The sequence below is a fragment of the Neovison vison genome, chromosome 13, assembly GCF_020171115.1.
Source record: "Neovison vison isolate M4711 chromosome 13, ASM_NN_V1, whole genome shotgun sequence".
Taxonomy (NCBI): Eukaryota; Metazoa; Chordata; class Mammalia; order Carnivora; family Mustelidae; genus Neogale; species Neogale vison.
In genome coordinates, this window is record NC_058103.1 from 30,951,356 (window position 1) to 30,972,849 (window position 21,494).

The 21,494-nt window shown below is 53.4% G+C and overlaps 1 protein-coding gene across 1 annotated transcript in view; it reads left to right on the top strand.

Moving 5' to 3' along the window:
• The window catches only part of RIN3 (Ras and Rab interactor 3), an 82,728-nt gene that overhangs the window by 28,778 nt on the left and 32,456 nt on the right, over nt 1-21,494 (top strand). Inside the window, exons 4-5 of the mRNA XM_044232330.1 lie at nt 9,546-9,618; nt 15,805-15,896. Of these exons, the coding sequence (XP_044088265.1) occupies nt 9,546-9,618; nt 15,805-15,896 (165 nt within the window). The remainder of the gene's footprint in view (nt 1-9,545; nt 9,619-15,804; nt 15,897-21,494) is intronic.

Genomic DNA, 21,494 nt, shown 5'->3' on the forward strand with positions numbered 1-21,494 from the left:
TGCGTTGCGGCAGTTGGTTCCGTATTCCTTTCCCAGACTTAAAGCCTCATCCACACGGTTGCTAAATATGGAAGAGCACCGTCCAGGAAAAGGAATCTTTCTTCACAGCTTGGACAGCCCAGTGGCAGCGGCTGCTGACATGGCTGCCGGCATGGGGCTCCAAGGGAGCGCTGTTCGCAATGGGATGCTGAGGCTGCGTGGCATCCGTGGCATCCGGGGCAAGGTCCCGGCTCTGAGGAGGGAGGTGAGGGAGGTGAGGAGGGAGGACACCTGACTCCCACTCTCCCGGGAGCTTCGTTCTGGGCTGGAGTCAGGCCTGGGAACACAGCAGGACGTGGCGGAATGTGAACCCAGCACCACGGCCGCCAGGAGGGCTTCCCCCAGGGTGACATGGGGCCTGCCTAGTGCAACCCATGGGAAGGCGTCTCTGCTAGCTGCAGGGACACATTGAGTGCATTCCGGTAGGGAGGACTGGGACGCCTTCCCTCCACCCCGTGCCACTTCTCCCAAGCAAAAGGTGCCTCCTGACCACGTTCCCTGGCTGTAGGCGCCCTGTGACTGTGGCTGCTGGGCCGCTTTTTTGACCTCTCTGAGCCTCATTTCCTTGCCTCTAAAATGAGGATAATGGAATTTGTCGTGATGATTAGAAATAGAGGCTGGCGCAGCGGCACAACTAATAAATGGTAGATAATTCTCTTACTACTATTGTTGTTGTTGTTGCTGCTGCTGCTGCTGCTGTTGTTGTCGTTATTATTATTATCGAAACCTTGAAAACAATACCCTTCTATCATTAATCAGGAGGCTCAAAAATCCCAGCCCGTGCTGGGATTTGGGAGAAGGGGTCAGAACAACAGCAATCTGAATCAGAATCTAGATTCCAGAGAGCATCACAGTCAAACTCTGGAAAGCACCCAAATTAGTCGTCTCTCAAAGGATGATGACATAATTTCTCTGTACCTCAGTTTCTCCACCGGTGCAATGGGGGAGTTTGGACTGGAGTTGCCCCTAAGGGCCCTTCCATTCTGGCTTTCCGTGGTTCCCCATCCACTAGGAGGAGCATTTGGCTGTGGTCAGGTCTCTAGTCTGAGCCAATCTGGGGTGTGGTGTAGAACTCAGTAAAAAGGACATTGTGGTATTTTATTCATCTTAAAATTCTTAAGATGAAATCAAGAGGAAATTGCTCTTTACGCCAACCGCAACCAGCAAAGATGGCCATGACTTATAACCAGGGCTGCTGTGGACAGTTGTACAGCTTGTGCACTGCCCTGAAGCACTTAATTGGTGATTTGAATGGGGGTTGAAGTCTAGCTGGTGTTCTGCTTGTCAAGTTGTGCAGTTTAGTGCAGGGCTGTAGCCACCTAAAAGAGGAGGCACCTCTGTGCTCCCTTGCGAGATCCTATAGGGGGGCATTAGGAGCATTTGGAAGCAGCCCCCTGCTTGGCCCCTGACTGTGGCTGGCAGGTCCTCCCTGTTCCTTTCCCTGTCAGCCTCCCTGCAGCTCATACCCTCCCCCTAGAGGCCTGTGGTTGATGGAGGAGATGTGGTGGAGACAGTTAAGAGAGGATGAGTTTACACTGAAAAACCATGAAGCTCAGGGGTCTGGGGGTTTTACAAAGGGCAGCTCGGGCAGGCTGGTAAATAGACAGTGTGGGGGCTCCAGGCCAGCCAATGAGCCAGAGGCCACCCTGGACCATCCATGCTGGGCAAGGAGAGAGAAAGGGATCTGTCTCCAGCACATTGTCAAACTGTCCTCCTCTCCCAGGTCCCTGCCCTCCCTCCACAGACCTTCAGACTCTACACTGTCTGTGGTACAGGGGCTGCCATTCCTCACTCAGGGTCTGGGCGGGGCGCCAGCCTCTGCACAAAGAGCCAGAGGGCCAGGGAGGGCCTCAGCTACTCTCATGCTCACTTGGCAGTTAGAGAAAGCAAGTCTCTGAGAAGGAGGGCTTTGGGCTCTGGGCATGTGGCTGCTGGAACCAGGAGCCCGTGCCTGGCCATTATGGTCCACGTTTAGGCTTTGCCTGGAGCAGGGCCGAAAGTTTGCACCACTCTGTGCTCCAGTCCTTGTACGGTCGGGCAGAGGGGCTGCCTAGAGAACATAGGTGCTGCCCGGCGTGAGATTGTCTGCACCCTGGTCCGGCAGCTTCTCCTGCTGGAGCCGGCCATTCCCGAAGCCCCAGGCTAGCAGCACCCTTCCTTGGCAGGGAGAGGGCTGTTCTCCCATTTCACAGGTGAGGCAGCTGCCCTCTGCAGCGTCATCTGGAAGCAAGGGGATGCCGGAGCTAGGCCTGGAACGTCGGGGTCTCCCCGGACTGAGAAATTGCTGTTTTCCCCCACTTTCAGTCCTGGGAGCAGGGGAGTTCATTTTCATCTACTGCAGAAAATTGGGCCTTTGGACAGGAAACAGTCCTCTTCCCACCTCAGCCACACAAGGGCCAGGTGGGGGTTCCCATGACAACCATACTATGGCTCCCCGGCAGCCAGAAGGCACCTGTGACCTCCCAAGAGGGGAAGGAGCCAAGAGGGACAGGAGGCCCCTGGATGGGTGGGCCTGGCCACACCTGCCACGCCTGCTGCTGACTCTGCCTCCTGCTTCCAGCTGGGAACCGCTCCCCAGCTTCTTGACGCTGTGGCTTTTATTTTCAGGGTCTGCACCTCTGGCCTTTCCAGTTGGGGACCCAGGTGGGTGAGCTAGTGTACCTTTTAGGAAGTGGGGTGAGAATCCATTAAGATCTGTCTTCCAACCATTCTAGGTGATAGGGATCAGGGAAGGTTGGCTCAGTGTCACATAAAGCATTGGAGGAGGGCCACTTCCTGGATTCCCCCCTCCCCCCAACCACTGGGAGTGATGGCTTTTTCTCTCCAAGGATGAGCCCTGGGAGAGTTCTGTAGACTCTGCCTCTCCTTCCAGCCCGTGGTCCTTCCTGCATCCCTCTGGGGACCCTTTCCTCCTGGGGCAGTTCTCATCTATCCAATGCTCATTCTATAAACACATATACTGAGGCCTTGCTTCATGCAAGATTTTCTCTAAGGTGAAATCAGTTACACCTCTCCCATCCCCACCCCCACCAAATCAAAAGAGAAGGAGCTGGTTGTTTGAATCTCTATCCTTCGGTGGGATGTCCTAGATAGGTCCTATGGCCAGACCATTGGCAAATTCCCTGCCATCCTTCTACTGGGAGGCTTGCACTCAATTTCTTTCTTTCTTTTTTTTTTTTTTAAGATTTATTTATTTATTTGACAGACAGATCACAAGTAGGCAGAGAGGCAGGCAGAGAGAGAGAGAGGAGGAAGCAGGCTCCCTGCTGAGCAGAGAGCCTGATATGGGGCTTGATCCCAGTACCCTGGGAGCATGACCTGAGCTGAAAGCAGAGGCTTTAACCCACTGAGCCACCCAGGTGCCCCTGCACTCAATTTCTACATCCATCTACCCTTTTTATCAACATGATGAGCACAATAAATATTTGTTGATAAATGAGTACATAATGAAAATGTCCTAGCTACAGAGGAACTCTAATTGAGCCCTTTGAAACAAAACAATAAACAACCTGATTGAAAAATGGGCCAAGAACTTAAATAAGTACTTCTCCAAAGAAGTTACACGAAAGGCTAGTAAGCACAAAGAGAAAGGCTAGCATCACCCATCATCATGGAAATGCAGACCAAAAACCACATTGAGATACTGCTTCATCCACCAGGATGGTTGTAATCAAAAAGGATTGGAGTGGAGAAGTTGGAACCCTCGTATGCTGCAAGCAGAGAGTAAAATGGTGTAGTCACTTAGAAAACAGTTGGCAGTTTCTTAAACATACGGAGTTACTTTATGACCCCGAATTCCACTGAGTCTGAGTCTGTACTTAACAGAAATGAAAGTGTATGTCCACACAAAAACGGGTACACACATGTTTGCGGCAGTAGTATTTGTGGTAGCCAAAAAATGGAGACAGCCCAAACACCCATCAGTGATGAATGGGTGAACAAAATGTGGTCCATCCAAACAATAGAATTTTATACAGCCATAAAGAAGACTGAAGCATGGACCCATCCTACCACATGGACAAGCCTTGAAAACATTGTGCTAGGTAGAAAAAGCCAGGCAACACACTGTATCAGTCCACTTACACAAAATGTCTAGAACAGGCAAATCCATAAGGACAGAACATAGATTAGTGGTTGCCGGGGGCCATGGGAGAGGAAGGGCTGGAGAGTGACTCCTGGTGGGTACAGGGTCTCTTTTCTGGGATAATGAAAATGTTCTAAAATTGATTGTGGTGATGGTTGCACAATTTTTTACGTGCCTCCATGCCTAAGACCATTGAATTGTGCACTTCAAATTGGCAAATTGGACGGTATGTGAATGATCTCTTAATAAAGCAATTTAAAAAAACGCTCAATATTTAAAAACAAAACAAAATAAAACTGTCCGGTTAGAAAATGGGCAAAAGACATGAACAGACATTTCTCCAAAGAAGATATACAGATGGCAAATAATCACATGAAAGGATGTCTCCTCTCCTTTCGAAATTCAAATTAAAACAGCCATGAGATCTCATTCTACACCAATCAGAATGGCTAAAATAGAAAATAACGAAAATGCCATGCTGCCGAGCATGAGGAGAAACTGGGTCCCTACCACATCGCTGGGGGGATGTAAAATGGTACAGACACTCGGGAAAATGGTTTGGCAGTTTCTTTGAAATGTGATGTTAGACTTTACCATATTCCCAGTGATTGTTCTCTTGGGAAACCTAGAGAAAGGAAGATGTACATTCACATAGAAACTGGTACACAAATGTCCACAGCAGCTTTGCACATAATAACTAAAAACTAGAGGGGCTCCTCGGTGGCTCTGTGCACCTGCCTTCAGCTCAGGTCATGATCTGGGGGTCCTGGAATTGAGTCAGGCTCCCTGCTCAGCGGAGTCTGCTTCTCCTTCTTGTGCTGCGCTCATGTACACTCACGTGCTTGCTCTCTCTCGCTCGCTCGCTCTCTGACAAATAAATAAAATATTTTTAAAAAAATAACTAAAAACTGGAAACTGGGTGAATGGCCAAGCAAATTGGCCTTCCCGGCCCGAAAAATAGTCCTCAGCAGTGAAAAGGAGCAGGCTCTTGGTTCACTCAGCAACTTGGAGGACCCTGGAGGCAATTATGCTAAGTGGAAAAAGCCAATGTCAATTGAACAGGATTTCTTTAAAGAAAGAAAGAAAGAAAAAAGATCTACCAGTTTTCTGGTCTTTGTGACTATTTCACCTTGACATTGAGGTTATAAACGGCAGCAGCCAGCCAGTGTGCAAGGACGTGGCATCTCTATGCTGTCCCATATCAGCATTGGTGGTGAGTCGTCAGGTAAAAGATTTCCTTTTCCTGAAGCAGAAGCGGTGTCTTGTCATCGTCACCTGTTGTCACCTCTGGGCCAGGTGTGACCAATGGGGACCCCTTCTCCTGTCTTACACTTTGAGTGAGAAATGCATTAGACAGGGCCTGACATGTGCCCACTGAGGCTGCAGCTGAGGACCCCAGAGACCGTCCAGCGGGGGGCTCGTTGCTGGCGCTTGTCCAAGGTGACTGGTTGGAACCAGCATCTTTGTTGGGGGGTTTCCCTAGCTGGGCTCCGGCCACAGCTCCCTTGGGCGGCAGCCAAGGGCAGAGTGCCCACCAGGCATTCCTGAGGCTCTTTCTGAAGAGGCTCTTTCTGGCTTCGCAGAGTAAGGGAGAGCGTGGTCCCCTCAGTGTTGGAGGCCATGGGGGCCTCGTAGGCTGTCCCTGGCAGGGCTCTGAGGGGCCTCTGAAGCAGCCTCAGCTGAGAGGACACTGGCAACCAATCAGCTTTAGAGAAAAATTTACGGAGGATTTTAGAAGATTAGAGAAAAATGTAGAGACGCTTGACAGTTTCTTTGCCTACTGAAATCATAGATGCCCATTATAAAAAATCCCAGAAAAACATACTACAGGCAATGAAATTCAGTCTACTCTTGGTGTATGGGTTTCTTTCTTTCTTTCTTTTTTAAATAATGGCTTTACTGAGAGTTACTTATTAATATATTCAATATCCTACAATTCACCCACTTAGGGTGCTCTGTCCGCAGGGTTTTGGTGCCTTCATAGTGGTCCATCCCTCACCATAGGTCCGAGAACATTTGTACTTAGTGCTATGAGTTGTACTCATAAGGCAGTTAAAAAGCTAAATTGTGTTACGAGGGATCCTCGTCCACAGAGAAAGAACATGAGCGAGCACCTGGAGGCTGGAATGTGGACTGTGTTGATGGGACCAAGTGAGGAAAACCCCTCCCCCATCCCTCACCCACCCCCCCTCACCTCCACCAAGGGACAAGCTTTCTACTGAGGAGTCCTAGAAAATAATGCCAAGCAAAGCCACAAAAAATCCTTCCATCTCCAGCCCTACCTCACACCGTGACTAGATTACTGTTTGTTTGTTTTTAAGATTTTATTTATTTGTCAGAGAGAGAGAGAGAGCACAAGCTGGGGGAGCTGAAGGCACAGGGAGAGGGAGAAGCAGGTTCCCCCCTGAGTAAGGAGCCTGACACTGGGCTCGATTCCACGCCCTTGGGATCATGACCTGAGCCAAAAGCAGACACTTCACTGACTGAGCCACCCAGTCATCCCTCGGCTTGCTTGTTTAAAGTTAGGGTTTAGTAATCCTGTACCCTCGCTGGCTGACCGTGCTGTGAACCCTTCTGGAAGCTCCGTTGGATGGGTTTTCCTTATGAGCAGGCACATGAGTTTCCCAGGGCCGCTGTGACAAAGTCACACAGGCTGGGTGGCCTAAAGCAACACACACTGATTCTTGCAGTTGTAGAGTCCAGAAATCTGGAATCAAAGTGTGGCTCGGGGTGGGTTCTGTCTGCAGATCAGGGAGGATCCGTTCCACCCCTCTCTCCCAGGTGCTGGTGACAACCAGCACTCTGGTGTTGCTTGCCCTACAGAGGCCTCACTCCTGTGTCCTTACATGGCTTCCCCTGTGTGTGTGTGTGTGTGTGTGTGTGTGTGTATGTGTGTGTGTCTCCCATGTCTTCATGTTTTTATAAGGACACCATTCATAGAATGTAGGGTTCACCCCAATCCAGTCTGACAGCACGTTCACTGGGTGACTTCTGCAAAGATCCTGTTTCCAAATGAGGTCACATTCACACGTACCAGGTTAGGACTTCATCATATCTTTCGGGGAGAATGCAGTTCAACCTGTAATAGGGGGCTACTTTATTATCTCTATTGTACAGCTGAAGAAACCCAGGCACAGAGAGGATAGATAAGACGACGGAGGCATGCTCACACTCAGGCCACTGGGCCCGGACACCCACACCAAGCCACTGGCCAGAACTGCACAGAATCCAGGGCAGTCCTGGGAGCGCAGCCTGCCCATTACTCATGGGGACAAAGGATTGTCCCTTACCGTTGTGCATTAGCCCAGGCTCCAGAATGGTGGAAGTTTGTTTGTGAGGGTTCCCCCAAGTCTGAGGGGTCCCTGTGGACTCCTGCAGGGGAGGGCTGTCGATCCATGCAGTGGGAGACTTAAGGTCCCCACCCAAGTGCCCCCAGGCCTCTGCCCTCTGTCGTCTCCCTCCCAGGTGGCTATTTAATAAACATGTATCGATTTCCCAAACTGCACCCCACATGCTGTGCTGGGTCCTGGGGGAGACTCAGATTTGGGCCACACCCTGGCCCTGGCAATCGCGAGCTCCCCCAGCTGGTCCGTGGGGTGATGGGAGGCTGTTGCCACCATCTGTATATAGATAGCGTGGAAGATGTGGAGGGTACCCAGGGTGGGGCAGAAGAGGTCAAGTTAAATAGAAACCAAGAACTTTCACTGTAGCTCACAATTTCATAGATCCGCAAGTTTAACAGCACAAAGTTGACAATGTATACACCTGTGCTGGGTCCTGGGCCCAAAAAGGAATGAGCTCTGCTGCCTGCACCCCAGCTGCTGCCCAGCAAGGAGACTGTTGGTAAACTGAGGCTAAGGGAAGTATGGCTTCACAGAACGGGAGGACCGGGAGGCACAGAAGGGGGGCGTGGCTGACTTCATCTTAAAGCTACTACTGAGCCTGCCCTCCCAGTGTGCTAGTCTTGGCTTCCTGCGGGCGTCACTTCTAACCCTGCCATCAGGGATCCCACTTTATAGACGGAGCTCTCCATACCTCTTGAGGCTACAGGATGTCTTTTTGGCCCCACGCTCCCTGGTCCCTCGCTTCTTGAGAAAGTCAGCGATGTACCAAATGCCAGCACTAGGTGGCGCTGTGGACTGCCCCACCGCTATTCACAGAGAGTGGTCATTCCTTGGACTGACATACCACGGGTCCTATAATCTACCGAGCATTTTTCTTTAAACTCCCTTTTAAAGTGTTTATAGCTATCCTAATGGGAGACCATTATTTCTTTGCCATAAGTAGATGATTAATGTGAACTTCTTTTTAAAAAAATCATGTAACTGTTGAGCAGAGTGTCTAGTATGTTGAAAGAAGGCAAATATAAAAATAAAGCTGTTGGAACAAAACATTTCAGTTCGTCTGTGCCCCTCGCAGAGCACCAATGCAGCAAAACACTGTTTTGGGCTCTGAAAACAGGACAGCTTGCTGTCAGCGAGATGCGGGCGTGTTTAGGGTGGGAAAGGCTTCCTCCTTTTGCAGCTGGAGGAGCTGAGCTCCTGGTTGGACCCAGGTCCCACCTTTCCTTCTACCGCATGGATGCGAGAAGAACCTGAGGAAACTAGAACTGAAATGTGACACACTCAGTCTTTCGGTGCTTCTGATGCCAAAGACCGTTCACTGTGGGCGTCCCCTGTTGGGCATATGGTGTCCTGGGGAGACAGGCGTCATGAGGGTGGATGGCAGCCAAGATGGGCAGTGGACCTCAACCAACTCGCGTAGCTTCTCTGGGCCCCTTGCCCTGAGGGTCCCGAGCAGAGTGTGGCACCATGTTCCCCTTTCAGGCACAGTCCAGCACCCTGCCTGCCCCTCCGACGAGCCATATCCACCATGGGATGGGATCTTGGCCAAATGCATTGGTCCCTCTTTGTTGTCAGAGCTGGAAATTATCGGGGTTACCCATGCAGCCGAATCAAGGAAGCTTCTCATAGGCCCAAGCATTCTAGGGAGAAGGGCCAGTGGCCCTCGGCTGGCATTGCTGTATCTCCTGGAGGCCAAGATTGATCTGGGCAACTTGCCTCCTGTTGGTGCCTCATAGCTCCTTGTCAGGCCGAGACAACCCTGATCCATTAGATGTTTGATTCTGCTTGTACAATCTAGAGTTGTCTGTGTCGTTTTGCCCCCAAATGATGACTGTAGATTAAAGACAACACCAATTGCTGTAATAATCCCGCAAAATCTCAGTGGAATAACACCATAGAAGGTTGGTTCCCGCTCCCCTGTGGTCAGATTGGCAGCCGATATGTATGAAACTGCAGATGCCAGGCCCTGTAGCAGGTGCCGGGACCCACCGTGAAGATGGCAGTCACGGCCCCCAACTCTCAGAGAGCCTCCTCTCTGGCAGGAACATTCACCCAAGGCTTTTGTCATCTCTCTACAGTATTGTACTTGGAAGGCTCGGTTCTTGTGTTTGAGGACATCTTCAGACTGATCGCATTCTACTGTGTCAGTAGGTGAGTACGCCTGACCCACGGAGGGGCATCGGAGTGTAACAGACGTCCCTGAACCCTAGAGTGGGGGCGAGGGTCTCGGGGAGGCCCCCAGAAGGAAAGGTGCAGCCCAGAGGGTGCAGAGAGAGGGGACAGTCCCTGGCTTTGCCCTGGTAACCATGAGGGGAGGAGTGGGCTCTGAGGCTCCCTTGGGCTGGCCTCGCAGGACCCCACCCCCATCACCCCCTGTCCCCTGGCTCACTGCCCCTCACCCCAGCTTCCAGGATGCCCTGGAGCCCCGTGCTGACCTGACCCACCCTGTTGCAGGGGTGGCAGATGGCACTTCCTGTGGGGACAACAGGAAGGGCAGATACTCTTCAGTGGGACAGAGCCTGTGATTCTGAAGTCACTGCTGGGCGGGGTGGGTGCCTGGTCGCCACGCTCAGAGCTGCTCTGTTGACTCAGAACTGGTTTCAGGTCAATAGGAACGTAAAAATACATCTTCGCACCGTCATGGCTTAAGCTGCAGGGCCTTGACAAGGAGGGCAGGACAGGGTGTCTCGGGGTTCGGGGCTCCAGGCCCACATCTCTGTGCTGCAGAGAGACCCATCCTTGCTGCCGCTCAGTGAAAGCCGTGCTCATCCCAGAAGAGCCCTCCTGCCTAGCGGGCCCCTCCTGGGCTCCGGCGGGCAGGAAGGGTGATGCTGGCAATGGTCGCTGTCAGCCATGGCCACCTGTCAGGAGCTCGCGGGTACGCGGTGCTGCGCTGTCCATTACCTTCATAAATCTGGCAGACAGTTCCCATTTCACAGATGAGAAAGCTGAGACCAAGAGAAGGAACTTGCTCAGCTGGCGCAGCTGGTTAAAGGCAGGGTGGAGATTCAAGGTACTTAAAGCTCGGAGTTCCGTGAGCTTTGCTACGACCGCCCCACTGTGTGCCTCTCACGCTAATTCGGACGGCCTAGCATGTTCCTCCAGGCATGCCAGGCAAAGCCCCTGAGGCCCCCGGGGCCGTGCTGTACTTTACAATGCCAAGCTCTCAGGCGGACAGGCCCGTTCTGGTTCTGAGAGGTTCTTATCTCGGACGGGCGTGCCCGGCACGGTGCTGGGTACAGGCCAGGTGCTTTGAATGAATAAATAAACAATGACATAATCCCCGAGCCCACAGCTTGAGCTCATTACCTCATCTCTCTGAGGCGCAACTTCCTCTCCTGTGAAATGGGGGTGCTGATGCCCATTAGAGGGGTGCTGGAGAAGGGGAGGATAAAGTCACAGCACACTGCCCATCAGCCGGAAGGTGTCCTAGTTCCATGTCCGCTGGGGGCAGTGATTTTGTCTGTCCAGGAAGATCTGGAGCCCTAGTCACCAAGGTCACACCGTCACCTCCCAACCATCCGGCCTCCGGTGGCTGTTTCTCTGTGTTCCAGAGAAGCCGGTACCTGTTTGCCCGCCCTCCACTGCTCTGGGAACCACAAGGAGATCACAGGGCACAGAGCCCATATGTTTGGGTGTCAACGTGCTGTATTTGGCGACAGCGCCAAGGCCATGTGTCAGGGGTGCGGTGCCGTGGAAGAACCCCAGTTTAGGAGCTGGAGGCTGTCACCTGGCTGTCACCTGGCCTACCCTGCCTGTGGTGGCCTCACCTGTCAAAGGGATGATAGAGGAGGAACAACACAGCGCCATAGCGTTCATTGGAGGAATTCACTTCCCCCACATCCTGCCCCCCCACGCTCCCGCCACGCCACGCCGCCCAGCCCACCACATCCCGCCCCCCACACGCAGGAGGCTACAGGTTCTGCTTTGGGGAGCTCCCCCGAATGCTCCAGGCTGGAGGGCAGTCTGGTGTAAAGACTAGAGAGGCTTCCCAGACCAGCCTGGGTCCCATATTGCCCAGGGGGCCAGTGAAAAATACAGACACCTGCCCTCCTCCCCCAACCCCGAGACTGATTCAGCAGCTCTGGGATGGGGCACAGTAATAGCTTAGCCGAGGGGGCAAGAGTGAGAGGACTTGCCCCCCCCCAAGGAGAGCACAGTGGGGAGGAAGGGGGAGCAGGATGGGGCAGGCAGAGAAGCCCAGCAAGGACACGATTGCAGGAGGCATCCCAGCCTCAGCAGCACCCCTGAGGCTTTCCTGAGCATAGTCAAGACCTCGGGGTCATCTACCAATGGGGCTGGGCTTTTGTGCCCCCAAAGCGGAGGCATTTGTGGCTCCCCATGGGGGTGGTGGGACAGGCCGTGAGGCTCCAGCATGCCATGACAAGGCACTGAGGGCCGCAGGTGCCAGCCCTCGGGAGCAGGCCACACTGAGGCTGCGCTGGGGGTCGGGGACGGCGGGCGGGCGGAGCCGGTGACTGGCATCCATGGGTCTGGGTGGGACGGCAGCGGCGACGGTGCAGACCAACTCCCACTGACCCGATGTCTGTGCTGCTGAGTCGGCTTGGTCTACGCTCTGCCCACAGAGTCCTTTCTAACCCCTACTGCGGCCTTGTGGGATAGGTGTTCTCACCTGGAGACCCACTCCAGGGACAGATGCCTCCTGCCCCCAGGTTGTGCTGGGGGTCCAACCTGAAGATCCCTGCAAGGGCTTGCCAGAGGTTCTGGTGTGTGTTCTTACAGACAGGGAAACTGAGGCTGGGGATGTCTCTAGCTTGGGTCACACAGCTGAGTTCTCAGCCAATTTGACCTAAGCTTGTCTGGACTTCTGAGCCCGGGGTACTTCTTCCCATCCCTCCCCTCCGTACAGGCCTGGGGGTGAGAGGGTGTGTGTGCTGCTCCCCTTCAGTTCTCCCCTTCCATTAATGGGAGGGTCTGGGCCTTCTTGTAGAAGAGGTGACTTCAGAGGCCAGGCTAGGAAGGGCAGGAAGAGAATTCCAGGTAATGGAAATAGCACAGGCAAAAACTTGGCAGTGGGAAGCTTGGGCATGGCTGCGGGTGGAGAACCAGACACATGGGTGGGGATGAGAGGGGAGACCTTGAATGCCATGCCCAGGAGCTGTGGTGACATCAGTGTGCACTGTAGCAGAGCTGCAGAGCTGCAGTAGGTGGTGGCATAGAGGCAAGGGGAGAGGGGAGACCAGTCCGGGGCCACAGCAGCCACACAGGCACTATGAGGAGGCCCCTGCCTCAGCAACAGTTGGAGGAACTGAGCAGGGTAGGGACAGCCACTGCAGAGAGGAGTAGGGGAGCAGAGGAGCCAAGGAGATGTTGGGGCTCCTTTCCAGAGCAACAGAGGCATGAACACTCTTGGTCATTTCTGGAACACTTCGTACAAACCAGGAACACTACTAAGCCCCCTTGAAGGATTGTGAGGAAAAATTCTTAGCATGCCCAGGAGTCAGTAGCCTTGTGAACTGGGGGGCCGTTAGCCTCTGGGCAGGGTTGCTGAGCCCTCAGGGGAAGAGAGAACTGGCATAAACTCTAGATAGTATCATTGGTATGTGGTGTCTTTCAATCCTGGGTAACAGCCCAGGAGGGAGTGGAGTATAACATGGAAGTAATCTGGTTTGGTCTTTGTCCCTATTCCTGACACAAAGCTCCAAAAACCCTTTGGGATTTCCCAAGTGATAGGGTGGGTTTTGTTGGTCCTAATGAGCCCCCTTCAGTGCTCCCTGAGTTTGTGCTAAGAGCTGACCCAGGCAGGGCCCCTAGGTGGCCTCAGGAGGGGCTGGTGACAGGGAGACCCCGGGTTTGGAGGATTGGAACTTTCAGCCCCACCCACCGACCTCCCACACCTATGACCCTAGAGGGGGTCATAACATCCATCTGTTGGATTATGACGGCTGTCCTTTTTTTTTTTTTTTCTTAAGATTTTATTTACTTATTTGAGAGGGAGCGAGAGCAAGGATACAAAAGCGGGGGGTGCGACAGAAGGAGAGACTATCCACGCAGACTCCCCATGCATGGAGCCTAACGTGGGGCTTGATCTCACGACCCATGAGATCAGATCTGAACCGAAACCCAAAAGTCAGACTCAGTCGGTTGACTGAGTCACCCAGGTGCCCCATGACTGCTGTCCTTTTAAATGAAAAATTAAACTAGACTGGTAGATATCAGAATGTGTCTCGTGTAAGTTGGAATAAGTCTTGTTTTGTTAAACTCTTGCTCTAGTTACGCATGATTGTGTATGAGTGTGTGAGAGAGCTTGTGTGCACATGTACTGCACAGGCGAGAAAGCAGGATGCCAGATGTGGTTCTAACGGGCAGTCATGGTCCAAAAAGACTCTGGTCGAATGACACTGGCTAGAACTGAGACCTCTAGGGAAGGACATGTCCCACCCTAGGAGGTTACACAGCTGACTGACCAGCGTGCAGGGGGAACATGTTAGAACATTCATTCAGATTCCATTGGAGCATTATTCCATTTTTTAAATTTCTCTTTTTATGAATGCTTTTTAATAGACTTAATAGTCCATTATGTCAGAAAAATACAAGAATGAGAATACATATTCTCCTGAGTATGAGAATATATATGTATGGGAATCTATGTGTGAGAATGTATGTCTGTATATATATGAGATTGTAAGTATGACACACACACACACTCACACAGGCACACACACACATATGTGCACACACACACACACCTGGAGAGGTGCTTAATTTTTATGGTTACCGATAGCCCTTGCTTTTGGGGCCTCTGATTCCCATCCCAAGCTGTGTTCTGGATGGGATGTCCAGGATCCTCTTGAGAGCTGGTGAAAATAGGGATTCCTGGCCCACCCCCAGACCCAACCCTGGGAACCTATGTGTATAGTTCTGGGAATCTGCATTTTCAGCAGCGCCCCCATGGGATTTGGATCTGTAATAAATTAAGTAATACAAAGGTATTAATACCTACCCATAAGGGTGTTCTGTTATAGTAATAGCTGATTACTGTATATTGGGGTACTTGGGGGGTGCAGTCAGTTGAGCGTCCGACTCTTGACGTCAGGTCAGGTCATGATCCCGGGGTCCTGGGATCGAGCCCCGTGTGGGGGGCTCCCTGCTCAGTGGGGAGTCTGCTTCTCCCTCTGCCTCTGCCCCTCCCCCTGCAAAACAAACAAATAAATCTTAAGAAAAAATAGTAATACTTTCATGTGACATAAGGCCTGCAAACACCCAGCCCAGTGCCTGGGCACTTACTAGTTGCCCAGCAAACACCCCCTCCCGTGGGTACTTCTCCTTGGATCAGAAGAGGTGGCCCCTGGGTGAAGGGGTGCATTGGCTATTGTGACTGGGAGCGGGGACAGAAGAAATCCTTGCACGTAACCAGGTCACGGAGGAGGAGGTGGTCCATGGTGGCACAGCCTCAGAGGCTCCGTGGAATCGAAATAGATGCCGTCGCCTGGGATGCGCCGAGAGGTGGGAATGAGCAAGGCACAAGCCCTGTAAGCAAATGAGCGCGCCTTCTGGGGAGGCAGCCGGCAGGCCCCTGAGTGCAAGGGAAGGGTGTGCGGTGGGCAGAGCTGGCGCACGAGGCAGAGTGGGGGCCAGCAAGGCCCTGGAAGGCCCTGGATGCGGTGGTCCCGGCTTGGCGCTGGCCCCCTGCCATCCCGGCAGCATCTTGACCAACAGAGGAGGTGACTGAGAGAGTGTGGGAGACTGCCCTGGGGGATGGGGGGTGGACCCCAGAGGAGCTGAGGGACTCTGCTGCCCATGGCAACATACACAGAGACCCAGGAGCCACTGGAAACCCGGCTGGCAGGCCAGACAACCACCCAGGTAAACTGAGGCAACACGGGACTGAATGGTACCATCCTGCCAAGGTAGAGATTGGGGTAGTGGTGGCCTGAGGTGGGAATGCGTGCTAAGAGCGCAGTCTGGGTCGGGGCCTCGGGCGCCCCAAGGGGCTGACTGGTAGCCTTCACTGAGGAAGTCTGACTGGGTGCTCTCTGCCCATCTCTGTGTGGAGCAGCAGTGGGTAGCAGGCAGGAGGGGCTAGGTTCCTCCACCCAGAAGGGCACTGTTGGAGGAAGCTACCTGGGCTTCCCACGATACAGGAAAACAAGCGACCAGGGAGAAGAGTCTCCCATTTCTGCGGGTCCCTCAGGGCTGGCCCAGGACTGCCTCTGACTGGTTGCTTCCTCATCCACAGGGCTCAGCCCCTCAGCCCCAGGGAAGTTTCTGGTCTGCCTGGAGGCCCCAGCAGCCAGCGCGGGGGTCAGGGAACAGACACACGGGTGGGGGGGTCCTTCTCCCCGACATGACCTCCGGCCTTTCCTGTCTCCACAGAGACTTGTTGCCTTTCACGCTGAGGCTGCCCCAGGCCATCCTGGAGGCCAGCAGCTTCACAGACCTCGAGACCATCTCCAACCTGGGCCTGGGTAAGTCCCCTCTGAGGTTCAGGGCAGGAGCAGGGCTTTAGGATGCAACGACCAGAGGAGCACAGGGGCAGCCCCTCGGGCTGAGTCCCAGCTCCTGTGGGACCTCCCGTCCCGCCCCCCAGGCTGCCAAGGCCCCGTAGCCCGGCTAGTCTCCCAGTTTTCAAAAAGGGCACCTTTTATAACCGCCCAGAAGGTCTGATGCACAGCCTTGCGGGGTCCGGGGGAGCCAGGGCCGGTCAGCACAGGCTGACCCCACTGCCAGGACGAGGCTCTGGGAAAGCCTGAGCCAAACGCCTGGTCCTTCATCAGCTGACCAGAGCTGGGCACCAGCACGACCCCAGCCCTGGCTCCAGGCCCACCCTTGCCAGAAGCAAGGGCGACAGGAACATGGCTGTGAACAAGATGTGGGGTGAGGGACGGGTCAGTAACCCGCACAGCCCCAGTGACCTCTCCCCTCAGGTCTGAAGTGGCATAATGACACTTTCAGGGCTTCGTAGTTGCTTGGCATTGTCTTCGTGTCGTCCTCGTGTCCCCATTTTCAAGATTCAAAAGCACTGAGCCCCGCGGAGAAGTGTGTCCAGAGTGGGCCAAGCGGGAAAGCACAGAGCTGGGATGTGTGCCGGGGCCTTTCTGACCCCAAGCAGCGCCTCCCCGCCGGCCCTCGGCAACACTTCACGGCCTTCTCTGTTGTTCTGCCGCAGTCAGAGCCCGGTTTGAGGCCAAGTCAGCAGGGAGCGGGAGATGCTTGGGCTCGATCTGGGGAGGTTTTCTTCTGATAGGAGGGGTCTGTGTGCCCGAGGCCTTGAACACCGTGGGGTTCAGGCCATGTTGTGTGCTGGTCTCAGCCTATCAGTGCCTGATGTTGTGGTTGGACCAGCCCTCGGGGTTCTTAGGACGTTTGCAAGATGCCTGACATTTGCAACAACCATTGGGAGACTGAACAAATAAAGGTTTATTGCTCGCACGAGTCAGAAACTACATAGCCCCCCTGGGGCCCCACAGTGGGGTCGTGGGGAGAACGCTCATGCGTGGTTTTGGAACGTGGGTGAGGCCCGGAGCCAACGGCCGAGAAAGAATTCTTGATACGTCTTTGGTGCAAAAAAGTGGTTTTATGAAAGCACGGGGACAGGACCCTTGGGCCGATAAGGGCTGCTGCACTAGGGATGTGAGAAGTAACAATTACATACTTGGGAGTTGGGGGAGGGAAGGACAAAGGGAGGCATCCCAAAGGACTTTCCCATGCTGCAGAAGACTCTTAGGATCTTGGGAGCCCAGCTGTTACCAAGCTAAAGTTATCTTTCTTTCTAGTAAGGCACTAACATTAAGACAGTTGGGAGTTCCCAGGAGGGATGTCACGTTCTGCCTATCTCAGGCCCTTGTCAGCGGGCTACAGGTCATAAAGAAATTTAACTTTGTTTCCGTTCCCTTCTTTTTTTTTTTTTTTTTTTTTTTAGATTTTTTTATTTATTTATCAGAGAGAGAATGGGAGAGAGAGTGAGCACAGGCAGACAGAATGGCAGGCAGAGGCAGAGGGAGAAGCAGGCTCCCTGCCGAGCAAGGAGCCCGATGCGGGACTCGATCCCAGGACGCTGGGATCATGACCTGAGCCGAAGGCAGCTGCTTAACCAACTGAGCCACCCAGGCGTCCCTGTTTCTGTTCCCTTCTGCCTCAGTTTCCCACATCACTTATGGAAAAGAGGGGGAGGTTAGGGCTCCAGGAAATTCTATGGATCTCTGGAAGTTATGCTGTTGATAGGAATTATCCTTGTAAATATCTAAGACCTTGGTAAATGTGGGGGGGGGAGACTTCCGTCCTGCAGGACTGTGATCTCTATCCGTGAACCATTTATTTTTCCCTTCCCTTAGCTTTAGGGCAGCTGGGAATGCCTGAGGAATGTTTCACGTAGCCCACCTGGGAGTGCAGGGGGAGGTTGGGGGGGCAGGGGTGTCAGCTTGTGCTTTGCCCTCAGTTGCCTTCTGCTCGCTCATCATGTGGGCTTGGGGTTCTGCTTTTATTGGGGCTGATGGTGGGAATCTGGGGTTTCGCACACTCACTCAGTTGAATTGAAAACACAGGGGACGGGAATTTAGTATGCTGGAAGAGAAAGCAAGTGGCCCGAGGGGTCGGTTATCTAAATCAACCAAAATCGCTCAAGCAGAGGAGCCTCTGTGGAGGAAGGCAGTTGGGATGTTTAGGGCTGTTTAGTCTTGTGACTAGTTACGTGTTTATTCTAGATATTGAAGGATGCCTCTTTGAAATGCACGCCTCAGTCATCAAAGCTTAAGTCAGCACTTGCATTGTAAAAAGGAAAAAAGACTGGGAGGGATTACACAACAGGTATTCAGCAGGTATTCCTGGGCTGACCTTCACCTACAGCACTGATATGAAATATGCAAGACAAAGAAAATATGCCCAGTGCCCGCCCCCCACACACTAGGCATTGCGCATCTCTCATTGTTGTAGACCAGGGGTTCTCCTGACAAAGAACTGAAACCCACTCGAACCAGCATAGATTAAAAGGGGACTTAGGGAAGGGACACTGGGGAATCTCCAAGAAACAGAGCAAAAGGTCAGCCGGGCTTTGCTGCCAGCAACGTCCCACCCCCCCCCCCCGCCTCCCCCAACTGCCGGCCACTGCTCCCCTCGGCCTCCACCAACCCCCGCTCATGCTGGCCCTGCCCCACCTACTGACCTTGCCCTTGGAGTAAGTTGTGAGGCTCTTTGTCTCTTATCAGTAGTGTCTACAGTTTACTCTGGCATTCTCCCCACTTATTACAAAAAGAGCAGAATGTAATGAATAATAAATATCCAAATCGGCGCAAAGCCTGGGTGCTTGCGCAGGGATAATGTTGCTGAAACAGAGTTATATCTTTGCAGGGTCAGCACCATGTGATAACCCAGAAGGGTTGCTCATGGCCCATGAGCTGACCTCAGAAGGTCCAGGTTTGGCCTTAGACAGGCCAGCGTTGGGGAGAGCAGGCTGTAGACGCTTCATCCTGGGGCCACAGAACTCACACAGCAGCAACCCAGCATGAAATGACTGAAGTTACAGTTGATTCTAAGTGCCGGAGGAACATAGAGAAAACAATGGTAAATAAGGGTTAGATTTGCCGAGGGTCTCAGACACGTTGGAGGTATAAATACACTTAACATGTTTAAAACATGTTTGGAGAAAGCACCTGTTCTCTTCCAAGCTTTACCCAGTTTGCATGGAATTTACTTTTTCCTTTACATTCTACGATGGGAGTTCTCCTAGTTACTAAACACCCATCGACAACCCAAGTGTGAATGATGCCTCAGGAGTCCAACTGCCCATCCTTGGGATGCCACAAAAATACGAATTCACAGAACTTGTTGGACTTTCAAGCTGTTTCCATGGTATCTGGAATACTTTGCTGCATTTACTCATCCCCTCTCTGTCTGCTGCTAGTCTGGGGCTCCCCAAGCATGAAGCCTTCATCACCTTGGCCCTCAGAGCCAATGGCCCAGTACCTGGCCTGACCCAGGCCCACTGAGGGTTATAGGAGCAGACACCCGGCAAGAGGTGTCCCCAGCCGAGTTGCTGGACACTGCCAGGCCAATGACACATCCCCCTCGGTCCGGGGACAGCACAGAGGCAGGGAAGACACGGCTGCTCAGGGAATCTCTAGCAACTAAGCTGAGGCTTGGCGTGGTGCCCGCAGGCCTGGGTACACGCGCCCACACCACCCCCCCACTCTGCTTTGCCAATCACTAGCATTGCATGACTGGGTTCCGCTTCTCCCCTGGCCTTGGCATTCTGCAGGCTGCAGAGAAAGTTACCTACTTCCCCTTTTTTTTTTTTTTTTTCCTAGTATAAAGGCTGCCACTATGGTTTCCTGACAGGCTGCCAGACCCTAGGATGCAGCTTCTCGGTCCCAGCTTCCCCCATCCCTCAGAGTGGCATTGGCTTTGAAGCTGCCCTAGCAGAGTGTAACCACAAGGCTTGTCTTAGGGGCGAGGGAGCAGTTCCTAGTCACCCAGGCCCTGGGCCCGTTGCTCTGAACCCCTTTGTCTGTGCTGATCCTGCCAGAGTCCACATGCAAGTGGTAGAAAATGTGCTCTTTTTTTTTTTTCTTCCTGTGCTTGCTATGCTGAGCCAGGCTGTGGGGCTGGCCGGAGCTCCTCGGCCCTCTTTTTGCCCTCCTCCCCCTATTTTCTTATCTTTTCTTGCCTATAGCTGTCCTCCCCCAGTTCAGGTCAGTCCCATGTTACCATCAAAATGAACCTTGCCTATGTGCGCCTGCTCAGAAGCCCACCTGCCTGTCCACTCTGGCAAAGCGCATGCACTTATGTGAGCCCGGGGGGCTGAGCTCCTGCTCTGTGCCAGGAATGCCTCGGTTCTGCCAATATTCACACCCTGGAGGTGGCGGGAGGGAGGCAGACAGAACCCCAGAATTCCAGTCCCGGTCACATGGGTCAGGGTGCGCCCCAGAGCTGGAGGTGGGGACACAGAGGCGTATACGGGAGGTCCAGATGGGTCAGGAAGGCTCCACCAAACGGGTTCCATCTGACCTGGGTGGTGAGGGGTGTTAAGAGTTTGCCAGGTGGAGAGGGTAGAAAAAGGAGTCCAAGCAGAGGGAACAGCATTTGCAAGACCTTAAGGTAGGATAGCCCCGTGACATGTTCAGGAAGGAGTGAGTAGGTAACTGCTCCGCAGGTGAAGCTGGAAAAGATGTGCAGGTCCGGATACCATAGGCCTTGAATACCAGGCTAAAAGGTCGGCAGTGATTCAATCCTGAACAAAGAGCAACCCAGGGTCTGCTCTGTGCGCAGCATCGTCTCGCAAGGAGGAGACTGGCTGGAGGTGTGGGCAGGCTAAGGCCTGGGTCTAAGTGAACAGTGAGAATGTCCAGGTGTAGGCGGACAGTTCCGTTCATCATCTGCCCATGACTTCATCTTTACCCAAAGGAAGGTCTTAAAAGAACCTGGAGGGGAGCGTCAGGGGCTCGGCTCACACGTGGGGCTGCTGCCAGTTCACCTTTGAGTCGGACTGGCTTCTCCTTGCTGGAGCGCGTCCCAGGAGACAACTTGTACTGGTCCCGTGTAGACGGGCACACGGGGCTTCCGGTGCTCACCCCTTGGGGCCAGAACATCTGTGTGCTTAGCGTGAAGCACCCGGGAGAGTGGGTCAGTCATGCAGAGGTCGGTAGCTGCCCCAGAGAGCAAATGCAGGGCCCAGACCATCTGAAAACCAGCCTGCTCTGGCCGTGAGAGAGCCTGAGGGTCCCCTCGCATGCTGGGCTCCCCACGTCCGCTGGCGGTGACTGTGAGGCACGCAGAGCTTTGTGAATGGGGAACAGTTACTGTGAACAGTTATCATCCCTGTCATTATGGAAACAGCTGGCCAGCTGCCTCAGGCTGTCCCACACAGGGTCTCTGCCCAGGCCAGGGCTGAACAGGGAGCCCCTTTCTCCTCCCTGGGAGGGACACATGTTCTGGGGTGGGGGCTGTACACACAATCACTTTCAGTCAGTGTCCCAGCAGCCTCATTGTCATGGACTGTACCTTGCTCTCCATGACTGGAGTTGCCAGCCCCTGGCCGACCAGGTGACAAAGGCCCACCTCCCTGGGCGTGC